This window comes from Cucurbita moschata, unplaced genomic scaffold (assembly GCF_002738365.1).
Source record: "Cucurbita moschata cultivar Rifu unplaced genomic scaffold, Cmos_1.0 Cmo_Scf00007, whole genome shotgun sequence".
Taxonomy (NCBI): domain Eukaryota; kingdom Viridiplantae; phylum Streptophyta; class Magnoliopsida; order Cucurbitales; family Cucurbitaceae; genus Cucurbita; species Cucurbita moschata.
The window spans coordinates 722401-737296 of NW_019268523.1; the positions used below are offsets into that span (position 1 = coordinate 722401).

The following is a 14896-nucleotide window of genomic DNA, read 5'->3' on the forward strand; positions in this document are numbered from 1 at the left end:
TAAGAAATGAATTTTCCTTCATTCCCAAAACTGAATCTAACCAAATAGAAAACAGAGAAGTAATCGGCTATCCCGAGTTGGAGAAACATGCATAGATGAATAAATAATGGCATCCATCCAGACGCAATATAAGCAACAAACCCATCATCTTCATTTGCCAGTGCTAAAACAAGGCTCTAATCTGAATGACCAGAGGGATGGTTGAGAGAGTTTAATATCAACCTATGATTACAAGGCATTAATGAAAACATTGTTATTCATCCTAGCCATACTAGCTTGATCCTGTCCAACCTTGTATTCCTTTCTAATACGAACACTCTGTTACAAAACATTGTCCTCGGCATTTCCACTTCTAAGATTAATTACACTTCAACAAATATCAACACAGGCAACTAAAACCCAATTAATCAGTTTATGTAAAGCAGAAGATTTAGAAAGTTCAAAACATCAGAATATGACTAAAGATAAAATAATGGAGGGGAGTATGAGTGCATGAACTCATTTGAAACTAATCGTTTGATTAGAACACTATCTTCGGGACAATACAAGAAGCTATTTTGACATCGATCAGCATATTCTAAGGGTAACACAAAGCAGGAAGGATCGACTCCAATCTTAAACGCGATCAATTAAGGCGTTTACATGCTTGCAGCGATGGAATGCCAGAACAGGTCACTGCTAATACGTTCATGTTGACAAGCAATTTAGGTTGCGGTTTCATGATTGGATCACGAAGAAAAACTTTAGAAATGAATGGGTTAAACAAACATATCATCAACCGACGTTTAAAAAACTCCAGACAGTGAATTCAATAATGTAGATCTCAGAGTGAATAAGTCGAACAAAATTGCACATTGAAACTAAAAAAAACTCGATAAAAATCCAACAGAAACACAAGAATTCAACTATTACTCGTCCTAGATCAGTAACGACTAAAAGAACGATTCTCTTTTTATTTAAAACAGACACGAACTACTTGGATCTTTGCCTCATCTTTCGGCGCTTCCTCTTCAATCTCCTCATTCTCTTCTTCTTCCACTGATAATCGAAAGAAAAAACAAAACAACAAGAAATATTTATCATGGAACGAAGCAATACGAATAAAAAAAACAAAAATCTTCATTCCAATACTTCGAAACTTACCTTAGCCCTCATGTTGAAGAGCTGCTAACCGATCGGCCAAAAAACAACACTGGTCCTGCAAACGGGGCGAGTGACAGGATCGACTACGTTCTGGATGCTACGGCTTCGGATTTATATACACATGAACAAAACCCTAATCTAAAGTTGAATTTTGATGGGCCACTTCGGGCCGTTTTTGGGCCTTGTGACTCATCGAAGTGGCCCAATGCTACACAAGACATGCCTAGAAACCGAGTTTTGTAATTTAAATTATTTTTAAAAAACTAAAATATATGTATTTTTGTTATTTTAATTTAGTATTATGTTTTAAATTGGTTGACACTAAATTTTTATGTCGAGAAAAAAATCTAAGAAAACAATACTTAATAATTAGAAGAGGAAGAGGATTGGGGAAGGTGATAGATGACACAATATCTACTAAAAAGTGTGAATAGATACGAAAATAAAAAGGAATACAGATTTAAAAATGAAAAATAGAATTGAGATCGAAGGTTCAATCTTCGTTATATCCCCGACCTTTATTAAATAGATACAACATACTAAATAATACCTACAGAGAAGATATAAACTATCTAAATGTTAAGAATAAAATGCATGGGCGGCGGCGTCCATCAGTGGGGTGGAGGAAGTACGGAGGCTCTTGCGGGTGCGCTTACGGGGCTCACGAATCGCGGTAACGAAAGTGCTTATCTTGTATGGTTGTCGATCCTAGTTAATGTGCTTATCTTAATTCTTTGTTTTCCTTTCAAATCAATCTTGTCCGGTTCAATGAATGAGAACTGAGAAGATAAGATCTGGGCTTGGAGGGCCCAACGGGATTTCGGGCCCAGTCTCATTTTTCTTGGCCCAATCATAATAGTTTCAGACCACGACCACAAGTCCCAATCTTACTATTTCAAAGCTCCTCTTTCATTGAACCTGCAACCAGCAATCCCATCCCATCCCTTCATGAATGTTTCTCACTCCTTTTTATGAGAATTATAACCATATCATGAACTGGTTACTCTACTTATATGCTCGTACAATCGAATATCAAAACAAGAAATTCTCAACTACAATCAAGTTGGGATTCTTTATACAGAAACAAAAAAATGAAAATCTTCATCAAACCCTGATGATAGAGACAGGGAGACAGAGAGACAGAGCTCAAAGTATCAAGCTTTAGATGGATAAGGAAAGTGGGTGAAGTCACATAAATATCCATATTGGGTGATTGCGGAAGAGCTCTGCCCTGCAGCGATGCTCAATCCACCATAAGGCATATTAACAACACAATTTTCCAAAACACCCATAGAAGAAGAAGAAGAAGAAGAAGAAGAAAAGGTGCTATAATTATGATCAGAATCAGCATAACGAGCAAGACGAGCTTTGGCAATGGCAAGATCATGTTGAAGCTCCACCATTTTAGTCTGCAACAGAGCTATGGCACCGATGCAGCCATAAACAGGGTCCCTCAGCCTGGCCTCAGCCTCATAAGCCAAGGAGTTCACAGTGTCCTCTCTCTGCTCCTCGGGCACCTCAGTCAGAATCTTGCTCACATTACTGGCCCCAAAAACCTTATGAACTTTGGCAAACTTCTTAGGCTCATCAGACCGAAAATAAGGCGCAAATATACATGTGGGAGTGCATCTTCTCTTGAGCAATTTGCAGGCTGCACAAGAAGAAGAAGAGCGAGTCTCATGGCAACCTCTCATGGCTGCTCCTTCTTCATCATGTCAATAAAAAAGAATATCATATTCATATTCTTTGCAACAGAGGATGTGTATTTATATACATATAAAGGATTGGTTGGGGAGTAAGTGAAAGATGAGGCGATAGAGGGGGTGGGGCCTAAATTGGTTGTGGGGTTTGAAGAGTAAATGCAGGATTGAAAGCTTGAAAGAGAGTATTCAAGGAAAAAGAAGAAACACTTTAAATAGTTTTATGAGAAGTGGGAATTAAAGAACATGGGGGGGTGCCATTATTTGTGCTCCTAACTTAGGATGAGACATCATATTTTTGGTCGGTGTAGCTGCCAAAAGACTGGTACAATACAGGAACAGGGGTGCTTGCTCGAGTGAAAGGAAGTGCTGAAGGGATACAAACAGTCCCATCAAACAAAGTGTTGGACAAGGACGATAATGGAATTCCCAGAACCCACTTGTTAAAGAATGGTCGTCGTTTTCCCCAAAGCAGAGTTTCAAAAAACAGAGAGAAATGGCTTGTTTGGGCAATGGAAAAACAGAGCATGGTTGGGGGATGTTGAATTTGCGGTCTCTGTTTGGTGTGGTTTACTGTAACTCTTCTTTATGCTGCTTTCCTCCTCTTCCACTAATTTGCGTAGGCCCCTTACTTTGGACTGCATTTGTACGACTCAACATTTCTGTAGGACCCATATAATGAAGAGACAAGTGAAGTTGGGCTTTATCATTGGGCTTTTCTCTTGAAGCCCACTTTCGAAAAGTCAACCCCCCTGCATATAGTTTGACAAAGTTAGTGTGGTGCAAGTAATGCTTGGTTTTGAAGATATAAAATTGGTTGGGTATCTGACTATTTTGAGGAGGCAGGAAATTGATCCAAGTGGCAGCTACCCAGAAGTTCTCCTATTGTCCATACAGTCAGCCAAACAAACAGAGACAGCCAAAACACAAAACTCTTCCAATGAATTTAATAATTTTCAGGTTTGAAGGAGTTTTGAAGCTTTCCTCCTAGGAATCTATGTCTGACATAATGTAATCTTGATAAACTCTATGAATAGAGAGTCTATTCATGGAGTGAGACCGGCCATGGATGTTGCTCTTTCCCCAATGATGGCAGCTTCTTCAAGCCTTTTGCCTTCTGGGTCTCTGCTGCAATCATTAATTCTTCTATCCAATGAAGTTGCCTTTGAGGAGAACTCTCCTTTTGTGCAGGCTAGGACTATCTCAACCATGAGAAGAAGAATCAAGCTCCTTGCTTTCTTATTTGAAGAGGTTCAAGAATCAAATTGTGCTCTTCCTCTATCTTCCATTCTTTGTCTCACTGAACTCTTTTCTGTAATCCGAAGAGTTAAGATTCTGATTCAAAGCTGCGAGGAAGGAAGCTGTCTATGGAGCTTACTACAGACTGAGACCATTTCCAATCAGTTTTATCAGCTAGTGAAGGAGATTGGGAGGGTGCTTGATATTTTACCTCTCAGCTTGCTTAAATTAACAGATGATACGAGAGAACAAGTGGAGCTTCTTCACAGGCAAGCTAAGCGATTGGAGTTTTCAGCCAATGCTCGAGAGATTCAAAGAAGAACTGAGCTTCTTCAACTAATGAGCAAAAACAAGGAGAGGAACTACAAGAACAAAGGTTTGGCAGAAGTGGGAAAAGTTGAAGAAATTTTCAGTAGTGTTGGGCTGAGAAGCCTGATGGATTGTGATGAAGAAATATCAAAACTAGAGGCAGAAGCCTTTAAACAAGCAGGAGCAGGTGGAATAACTGTGGTTTCTAACATAAACAATCTCATCTCTCTTGTTATGCATTCCAAAACAGTGATCTTCAGTACGAAAGAAAATGAGAATGCTGAGGAAACATTCAACTTACAGTTTCAACACTCAAACAAGCATTTAGATCATTCATCTTCTTCTAAATCATTGATTCCAATTCCAGACGATTTTCGCTGCCCCATTTCACTAGATTTCATGAGAGACCCTGTAATTGTATCGTCCGGACATACTTACGATCGCTATTCAATAGCCCAATGGATTGACTCAGGGCATCATGTATGTCCCAAGAGTAATCAGAGGCTAATTCATATGGCCCTCATACCAAATTATGCACTCAAGAGTTTGATGCAACAGTGGTGCCAAGAAAACAACATTAGTATGAATGAACCTAAAAAACCATATTCTTCTTCCTACGAGTTGGAGAGAAGCAACAGAAAAAGTTACCCTTCTGATGAACCGATCGATCACATTTCTGCATCCAAAGCAGCTTCCGACACTGTCAAAATGACAGCCGAGTTTCTGGTGGGAAAACTTGCAACAGGGTCACCAGATATTCAAAGACAAGCTGCATATGAACTCCGGTTACTAGCGAAAAGTGGAATGGATAACCGAAGGATGATTGCCGAAGCAGGAGCAATACCGTTTCTGGTGACGCTGTTGAAATCCGGTGATCCAAGGATCGAAGAAAATGCAGTGACTGCATTGTTCAACCTTGCAATCTTCAACAACAACAAGATCCTGATAGTGGCAGCAGGGGCGATAGACAACATAACACACATCTTAGAATCAGGGAAAACGATGGAAGCAAGAGAAAATGCTGCAGCAACATTATTTAGCCTAACCATGGTAGACGAGTTCAAAATAACAATAGGGGCGAGTCCGAAAGCCATACCAGCATTGGTGAGGCTCCTGAAGGACGGCAATCCAGTCGGGAAGCGAGATGCCACCACTGCACTTTGCAATCTAGCACTTTACAGTGCCAACAAAGCTTGTATCGTAGTTTCTGGGGCAGTCCCATTGCTGATTGACTTGCTAACAGATGACAAGGCAGGCATAACAGATGAAGCCTTGCAGGCGCTCTCCCTGGTTATGGGTTGCTCAGAAGGGCTGCAGGAGATAAGAAACAGTAGAGTTTTAGTGCCTTCGCTCATTGATCTTTTAAGATTTGGATCTCCAAAAGGGAAAGAGAGTTCAATTACACTGTTATTGGGGCTGTGCAAGGATGGAGGAGAGGAAGTTGGAAGGCGCTTGTTGCTAAATCCTCGAAGTATCCCTTCTCTACAAAGCTTGGCCGCAGATGGGTCATTGAAGGCCAAAAGAAAAGCGGATGCATTGCTTAGACTGCTAAACAGATGCTGCTTTCAATCTCTCAGCCATGTTGAAATGCAGAATGTATAGATAATCTTGCAGAAGTATATATATGTGCAAACTCGTGGAAATGGTGAATTTTTCAATTGAACTTAAATTTATATAGTTAATAGTTTGCGATCACAGTTTTGTTTAACGGTTCAACAATAAAGAATTCCATTGGCTCGGCATCCACTTCATACATTCGATTTACAGGATTAATGCAAAAAATTGCAGGATTTTTTAATATTTTTTTCTTTATTTTTTTGTGTGTTGAGGGGTGAGGGGTGGGTAGATGAGAGTGGTTAAGTTCTGTTTAACCAAACTGATCTGTTCCGCTACATTATTATGAAGAAGACCATCTGTGAACCATCATTCACAAAGGGCATGGTGTTGAGTTATTTCGTAGGCAACCTACTGCTCCACATACTCCAGCTTGATATGAGAACCTTCTATTTTGTAGTTCCAGCACCAACTTCCAGTATCCTGCTTATCAAGCTCGATTGGATATAATCGAGCTTCAAAACCTGAGAATTTGGAAGATAAAAAGATGAGGGAGATATTGCATATTCTCAACTTTTGGAACTGTTCAACTCTAATGTGAAACAGAAAAAATACAGTTTCCCCCAAAATAGAAAAGATGTAGAATCTACCTGAAGTTCCTGGTGCAATTATCAATTTGTAGCCATCTGGGACTTCAAATACATGATTACCCTGCAGAGCACGAACAATTATATTTTCAATGGTCAGATAATTACGTTTGACACTCAATAAAGCAGATAGCTGGATTGTAATAATCCTTCAATCAGTAGATAGCTATCGGTAAATCTTGTATGTGTATGGGTTTTGTGAGATCCCACGTTGGTTGGGGAGGAGAATGAAACATTGTTTATAAAGGTGTGGAAACTTCTCCCTAGTAGACGCGTTTTAAAAACCTTGAGGGAAAGTCCGAAAGGGAAGGCCCAAAGAGGACAATCTCTACTAGTGGTAGGCTTGAGCTATTACAAATGACATCAGAGCCAAACACCGACCGATATACCAGTGAGGAGGTTGAACTCCGAAGGGGGTGGAACGAGGTGGTGTGCAAGCAAGGACACTGGATCCCAAAGGGGGTGGATCGGGAGGTCTACATTGATTGGAGAAGAGAACGAGGGCTAGCGAGGACGCAGGCCCCGAAGGGGGGTGTATTAAGAGATCCCACATCGGTTGGAGAGGAGAACGCAACATTGTTTATAAGGGTGTGGAAACCTCTGCCTAGCAAACGCGTTTTAAAAACCTTGAGGGAAAGTCCGGAAAGGAAAGTCCAAAGAGGACAATATTTGCTAGCGGTGGGCTTGGGCTATTACAAGTTTGTAATTTGGGCTATTACAAGTCTGTAATTAGGTCTTAATCAACGCCAGTTCCTCCAATAAGTAAATGTGTCAGTCCGCACGGTTTATGGAAGCTGAATACTGTATTCATATATGAACAAACCTGTAAAACAACATCCGTTGCCTCAAATTCAGCATTTCCATGCAAAATGATCTTGCATCCTTCATGCCGCTGTACCTCAAGCTTCCAGTAAATATTGTCTTCAGCATTCCAGTCAATTCCCTTATTCAGCACCTTGACATTCTCCAATTTACATCTTCCACACCTAACCAGATGAACTTGCTCAGAAGCAAAACAATAATTCTCAAACAAAAAAAATTATAACGCAAAAATTATAAAGACCTTTGTCCATAGCGGATTAATGATTCACCATTTTCATCGATCTTCAATGAGCCCATAACATTTTCAGACAATACAATCAAACTCCCATCAAGCTGGAATCGGAAGAACTAGATCAGCTTCATTAATTCACTTCACTAGTGTATGTCCTTGGTGTGCAAGAATATGTGAGACTTGTGTAAAGGCAATCTATTCCCAGCTAGAATCGGGCATCATACCTGAACATTCCTCCACAAGAACTCTGCAACCTCAACTTGCAACTCTGAGCCCTTTGATATCGAACCACCAGAGAACTGAGATATGATATATCCAAATAGGGTTACAATCTACCAGTGAATATACAGCTGAAAAACTATATCTACTCAAACCATGTTAGATCATTTACATATCTCAAAAGTGTTGTTTACTTCAGAAACACAAAACTACACTTAGAACTGCAGTCAAACCTCAAAATTACAGAGGGGAGGGAATGCGTAGCCAATACTATTTCAGAGAGAGGGAGAGGCAGAGGCACAGAGAATTGGGGCACATTCCAAAAAAGTGATGGTTTCAATAATCAGATACTGAAACTCTTACCTTCTGTCTAGCAACCTCCCAAAGCGGGCCCAGTGCTGGATGTAGAAGTATGAGATATGGTGGTCCAGAATCAACATACATGTCATTACTTTCAACCTGTCATAGGAAGGATTAGTTAAGCATGAACGGAAATAGAACAAGATATTCCATTATGAAGTCATAGCTTCCAAGCAGAAAGAAAGAGTAAAGCAATTTTGGGGTCTGTTTAGAAGACATGTTTAAAAGTAAGATAATTTGTGTAATCAGTTCCTAGAACAGCCTTCATGTTATTTTAAATATTATTGTTATTATATAATCATTAACTGTTTCTTTTCCAAGTATAACTTGATTCAAATGTGTTATATCTGTAAACTCATAAATGAAGACAGAAGATAGAAAATATCTTTTTAAACAGCTTTTAGAATCCGAAATTTTTTTAAAAAGGTTAATATACAAAAATTAGAAGGAAAAAAAAACGTCTAAACAGCTCCTTAGCGTCTAGCTAAAACCCACAGTACAATACATTCCACAGATTGAAGATTAACATTACGTACCACAGGAACTTCAATATTACACCGTGAAAGAAGATCATGTGCATTTCGCAAGATATCCAAAAGTGCACCATCTGGAGTCTGCACAAATTTAAATATTAAAAAAATATATATCAACTGCTATTCAGGTTCAATCATAAAATCTCATGGGGAGGTTCGAACATACTTCATGCCACAAAATCCCCCCAGGAAATTCAGAACTTGGTTATACAGATTAGGATAAAAACTTTTGTCCAGGTCTACACTATTGCCATGAAGAAATACAATCATCTAACAGGAATTGTTTAATCTAATTTCTACACTAAAAAATCATCCATCACATAAGCAATCAACTAAAAAGCATTACCTGATGTAAGGACTCACTAGCATGCTTTCTTGTCCTTTTAGCAGAAGATGTGACCCTTCTTCGCTCATTGTACACAATGAAAGTATCCAGTATGTCTGGTGATATATGTAGTTCGATATCACGGAAAATGACAGATGGAAGGTAATGATGGTTGCATTTACAATTGTACAAAAAGTAGCATTGATACCTTCTACATCATTATAACATTGAGATGAACTTGTATTAAAGAAGCTATCTGCAATGTTCTGCATGGTGCATTCTAGTCGACCTCCAGAAACACTAACAGTGCATGAAGAAAGATTAGCTTTTATCAGGAAGATGGAGAGATGCATCCGTTGGATGAAGTAATTTTGACATTAGAACTCAACACTTTATATTTGATCAAGTAAAGTATATGAAGCACCAGCTATTTGTTGAATTATATACCTATGCTTTCTTCCAAACTGGTCAAAATATGCAACAGGCTTTTTTAAGTTTAGCACCATTCCTGGCAAACTCTTTTCACTATTACTTGACATCACCGACTCCACAGAATGCAAATCCACATATAAGATGTTTGTGTTAGCAGGGAACGACTCCTGCAGACTACAACAAATAAACAAGGTTAGCTTATTCAAACCTATAAAAAAAAATTCTTCCCCTTTTTCTGAGATTACCAAAGAACTGATATCAAGTGCAAAAACCGACATCGAACATGGCTGCCAAAATGTGGATATATATTATAAGCTTTCATGCATATTCGAGACATACAAGGAGACATACAAGGTTACGAGGATTGCAGTCTCAAGTCTACCCTCCACAAAAAGGTCAAATTACTAAAATTGAATTAGACTAACGGATCAAAAAAAAAAATTGAACAGATAGATGTCGTCCACCTGACTGGAGAATGAGATCCTTCTGTGATCCCATACTTCTCAAATTCCGTGTACTCAATGCATGACAGACCGTATTCCCACATCCCATCAAGGTTCTTCCTCTCAATCAAAACATTCATTCCTTCTGTAGCGCCTGTGGTCCTCTTACAAGATGCAAAGCCTAGTTTCTGCAACCCATACAATTCTGATGATGAAGATATGAAGAAATAGACTAGGTCTCAAATCAGTACGAGTTCAATCAAATCAAGGGTACAATTTTCCAAGAAGTAAATAATCAATAAGTCTAGAGGAGAAAAATGAACCAATTCATAAAACATCTTTTGAGATATTAGAAGACAGATCCCTTCCATTCCTTCTGTGCATCATAGATTAATGGTAACCATACATCAACTTACAGATAAATGACTGCATCGTGCATACTGCTTAATGTCATATAATTAACGACAGAGAGTAAAGGTAATCCAAGTACATTTTCTATTCTAACATGCATGAGTATGATAACTGGAAATTGATAAGAAAAAAAAAGAAAGATTTGTGGGCGTGTTAATGCAGGTCTCTTTAAGTGTATTCACAATCACACACCCACTGCGAAGGTATAGACCGATGAACAGCACCATCTTCTATAGAATTGAAATATTGAGCCAGAAGTTGAAGTTAATCCTTCAGCAAGTAACACATTGTGGGACATGATCATAACCCAACATCAAATACGGTTGATTACTATTTGCAATACTGGAATAAAAAGTATATTTGTTTTTCCTGCTTCAAGCTTACCTTTTTTTTGCGCAAACCAATTCCTGACAAGGCCAATAGGGTCAGATCTGTAGCTGCCGCAACATTACTACAAGGTCATTAGAGTCTACATCGAGTATAAGCCTCCAGTTATAAGAAATTAAATAATTCAACTTATGATAGCTATATCTTACCTGACTTGTCTAACCGTTGCACCTTTTCTTCCATGGTCATAAAACCACTTAAAGATACCTTTGTCATGTGCAAGCTTCCATATAACACCATGACCACCAGGCTTGCATAAAGGAGTGAAAGATTTTGTAACTAACCACAATCCATCATCTGCACCAATGGCTGGAACCAGAGGCTGAAATACATGTATTAAATAAGAAAAGTAAGATTTAAAGATCTTTAGAATTCCAAAAAAAAAAAAAAAAAAGATTCAACTGAGAAATATTGACTTTTCGTATCTGAAATTTTCGATGGATAAACCTGCTCAAAGAGTTGGAAGTTCGACCGACCCCTTCCAAACCATCCAAATCTTTCACAAAGAGACACAATCCTTTTGTGGTTATTCTTAGCTGAACTTGTCATAATTGCAACAGGTGTAATGCATTGTTTCCCATAGATCTTGTTGTACAAGAATTCTCTAGCCTTCGGATAAAAAAGTTGAAATTAAACACGTGAGACCTATCATATCCAACCAATTATTAAATGCGAACTAATTATTTTATCAATCAGATCACATGTTATATATACCTGAAGATCTCTTATAAGACCTTCCAATAAAGTCCTGCCACAATAAGAAAGCATTGCTGCAGGAAGGCACTCTCCTGTATCAGGATCTACCAAACCAAGCCTATCAGCAGCGCCTCCCAAAGGATAAATTTCACCCAACTCAGGTAAACCCTAAAAAGGAATCAAATATTATCAACCACAGTTCAATATATTTATTTAATCATTCATGTGTTAGAATACTAACCTCAATTCCCCACAATGCTGCTTGAGATGCGTATTCTATATTTTGAGAAAGATCAGGTCCATTGGGTGCATGAATCTTCAAAAATTCACAATCCATTGCCTGCTTCATTTGGCCAGACCAATTCTTGGAGTATCTTTCAGGTTTTGAACTGGCAAGAAGCTCTAGAACTTTAATCTGATACCTGCAAAAACAAACATGCATTCTCAAAATAGTAATTTATATCGGCCATGTTATTTTGATATTACAAACAGTAATTCGAAAATCATTGAAGAATCGGAAAATATCAACACATGAACATAGAGAACTCACCCGATGATTCCTCCAATGCAATCGTAAAATTGTTCAATCTCTCCTAAATTGGTTAAGAGCTTTTTCAAGTCACCAAGCTCTTCCTTCTCCAGAACCATTCCCCCCTTCCCAAATCCCTCACGACCACCATTACCATTTACATCAAACTTCTCAATCATTTCCACAAGCGAAAAAAGCGCGTGCTTCACCACACCCCTTGCAGTCTCAAATTCACCCTCCACTGACTCAATCCCTAAACTAAGGACATGTCCTTGCCCTGCCGCAACCAAACACTTGAGCAAGAAGCAGTCGTAGGGATCCAAATTGAGCGCAGGCAAAACCCTACAGAACCAGTTTCGTCGAGAATTAAAGAATTGTTTGACTCTGTAATCACGGTCAATCACTTTCAACTTCTCCTTGATGCTCTTCCTTTTAGAGAGCTTAGTACAAAGACCTCTCAGCCTAACAATCTCCTGCTCAAAGTCGTATTCGGGAGCTGGTGGCACGTAATCAACCGGAGCTGTAGAAACCCGAGGTAAATGTACATAACGAGAAGAAGAAAACGACGAAGACGACGACAAAGACGAAGAAGAAGTAGAAGAAGGAGATTGAGAAGAAACGAGAGTGAGAGGAGGTCGTGCAAAGCGAAGTGAAAAATGCAAGGTTTTGGAAGTTAAAGAGAAGGGGAAATGGTGGTTATGGTGAAGCACAGGCTGTGCCTGCGCCATTGTTGACAGCAGGAATAGAGAAGAAGGGGGGCGAGCGAGAATTTTCAGAGGCTTACGAAATTAAAATGAAAATTCGAAATTGAAATTGGAAAAAGGATAAGGAAAAGATTCCGGAAGCATATGCTTGGCTTCAAGAACATCGGAAAAAAAAAAATAAAAAAGAATTTAAGAGAGAAGAGGGGCCGTTAACCGCCTGAATATCTGGTTGGGTAGTGAGTGAAGAACACCAATTGAGCTCCGCAGCTGGGGCAGCAATGGTCCTACTCAATATCTTCCCTCTAGATCCCTCCGTCCACGTTTTCGGGATCATCGAAAATAAATAAATTATCAATTTTTAATCAAAATTCCCAATTACTTCAAACCCAAATTTATTGGTTTTTTCTTTTTTCTTTTTTTTTTTACCCTTATTTATTTCACTTCATTTATTTCTATATTTATTTCTTTTTATATGAATTTACATTTTCATTTTTCACATAAGAACAAAAAAGGGGCATAATTTTTTTCCATAAATTTTAAGAAGTAAAGAACAAAAAAAACAAATTAAGAATAATAATGCCTATTTTATAGGTTTATCGTTTTTGTTTTGAAAATGTTCTCTGATAATTGAGCCAACGACTGTAAATTGCACCGCACAATCGTATTCACGAACACGCAAGTTTCTTCCTTTGTATTACCAGGCGGCACATCCACCACGTACGACTCCACCACCACCGTTCCTCCGCCTCCCGCTGACACGTGTAAGCTCGTCACCGACCGGTAATTCTTCAGCCGGTGGTCACCTCCCACGATGCTGAAGCTCAGCACGTGCTTTTCGTGGTCTATAATCTCCAACCGCTCTTTACTCGACAGCGCTGGCAGACCCGACACCACATGCACTTCACGGACCGTTCCAACCGTTTCGCCGTCCCCCTCGATGATTCGGCAGCTCTTTAGAAACTGCTTGTACGTTTGTGGGTTGTCAAACCGCCGAACCAACGACCAAACCACAGCCAGTGGAGCGTCGATGGTCTGCTCCACAACGGAACCGCACTGGTGGGACGCCACCGCATGGTTGTGATCGGCGACCGTGCACGGCGGCAGAACGAAGTGGGGTTTTGAGTTAATGGATGCGTGATGACAATTGAAAGTGGCGGTGCGGCGGTAGAATTGAAGAGACGACGGCATGTTTAATCGTCTGAGAGGTCAAGGATTCAGAAATAAACATAATTAGAGAAGAAAGAGGTGATATATAATGTATAATGGGTTCGGTTTAGCGGCATTTAAGTGTAAAATAGAATTTGATGAGATCCAGTTGGGAGGAAATTTGGTGTTATTAGCAACTTACTTTTAGCTGCTGCCGTTGCGTGGAATTGCAAGTGGGATGGGCAACTTGCAAGCCCTTGTTTGGACTCCGTCTGCAATTAAATCCACCATATTTCTAATTCAAAAAATAGTATACAAAAATGTCCAAATGATTTATCAAATATTTAAATGTTGAATATAAGCACCGATTATGGAAGTTTAAAATTTAGAGAAATTAAAATAATATGTAAATAAGCATTGGATATTTAATTAATGACGTTTTTATAAGAAAGATACCCTCATATTAAAATTATCTCCATTATTAGATAATAGTTTCCGTATTTATAATGACAATAAGCAATTAATTAATAAAGAAATGCAGGCACATCTTCCGTTTTTCTTTCTCCACTAAATTGAGAAAATACCATATAAAATATAAAATTGGATCTTAACTAATCAGCCACCATCTTTTATATATTCATAGTGTTTCATGGATAAATCCTATAATCTCTCCAATCTTATCAACAAGTGTATAAATGTGAGAAATAAATGTGAGAAATAAATGTGAGAAATAAATGTGAGAAATGAGACTGGGTGCATAAACCTCTCTATACTAGGGATTGTTTTAAGATTAGGAACCAAAACAAAATAGAAGGTGAAAATTTCTCAATAACAAAACTTACTTAAATTTTTTTAAATAAAAAAGATAGCTCTCTCAAAAACACAACTTATTTAAATTTTTTAAAATAAAGAAGATGAGGTCGACTGGCCTCCGCGTATTTAACCCATTAATAATTTTTTCAAATTCAGTATGTATTTTAACAAAATAAAAATCAAATTGTTTAATCAAATATTATTAATCAATGCAAATGGATTTTTTTTTTTTTTTTTTTTTTTTTTTTTTTT

At 38.5% G+C, this 14896-nt stretch overlaps 4 protein-coding genes and 1 long non-coding RNA gene across 5 annotated transcripts; 1 reads left to right on the top strand and 4 right to left on the bottom strand.

Annotated features, from left to right (window-relative positions):
* Positions 1-758: 758 nt before the first annotated feature.
* Positions 759-1533, bottom strand: LOC111445499. Its single transcript, XR_002710863.1, has 2 exons — positions 1144-1533; positions 759-1038 (listed from the first exon to the last, which is right to left on the bottom strand). It is a non-coding gene; the product is annotated as an uncharacterized LOC111445499 (long non-coding RNA).
* A 642-nt stretch (positions 1534-2175) lies between these two features.
* LOC111445010 (LOB domain-containing protein 21-like) lies at positions 2176-3363 on the bottom strand. Its single transcript, XM_023083185.1, has one exon. The coding sequence runs from the start codon at positions 2835-2837 to the stop codon at positions 2298-2300; it is 540 nt and encodes a 179-aa protein (XP_022938953.1). The 5' UTR covers positions 2838-3363; the 3' UTR covers positions 2176-2297.
* A 229-nt stretch (positions 3364-3592) lies between these two features.
* On the top strand, positions 3593-6018 carry LOC111445006 (U-box domain-containing protein 1-like). The gene has a single exon (XM_023083181.1). It carries the CDS (start codon positions 3873-3875, stop codon positions 5991-5993), a length of 2121 nt encoding a protein of 706 aa, XP_022938949.1. The 5' UTR covers positions 3593-3872; the 3' UTR covers positions 5994-6018.
* On the bottom strand, positions 6017-12970 carry LOC111445005 (UTP--glucose-1-phosphate uridylyltransferase 3, chloroplastic). The gene is made up of 17 exons (XM_023083180.1): positions 12003-12970; positions 11694-11874; positions 11471-11620; positions 11204-11365; positions 10906-11078; positions 10754-10820; positions 9980-10146; positions 9531-9689; positions 9292-9383; positions 9105-9199; positions 8762-8839; positions 8229-8324; positions 7871-7945; positions 7656-7747; positions 7416-7578; positions 6596-6656; positions 6017-6469 (listed from the first exon to the last, which is right to left on the bottom strand). The coding sequence occupies exons 1-17, from the start codon at positions 12707-12709 to the stop codon at positions 6357-6359; spliced, it is 2631 nt and encodes an 876-aa protein (XP_022938948.1). The 5' UTR covers positions 12710-12970; the 3' UTR covers positions 6017-6356.
* A 246-nt stretch (positions 12971-13216) lies between these two features.
* On the bottom strand, positions 13217-14130 carry LOC111445009 (abscisic acid receptor PYL4-like). Its single transcript, XM_023083184.1, has 2 exons — positions 14034-14130; positions 13217-13883 (listed from the first exon to the last, which is right to left on the bottom strand). Exon 2 carries the CDS (start codon positions 13871-13873, stop codon positions 13271-13273), a length of 603 nt encoding a protein of 200 aa, XP_022938952.1. The 5' UTR covers positions 13874-13883; positions 14034-14130; the 3' UTR covers positions 13217-13270.
* Positions 14131-14896: the final 766 nt, after the last annotated feature.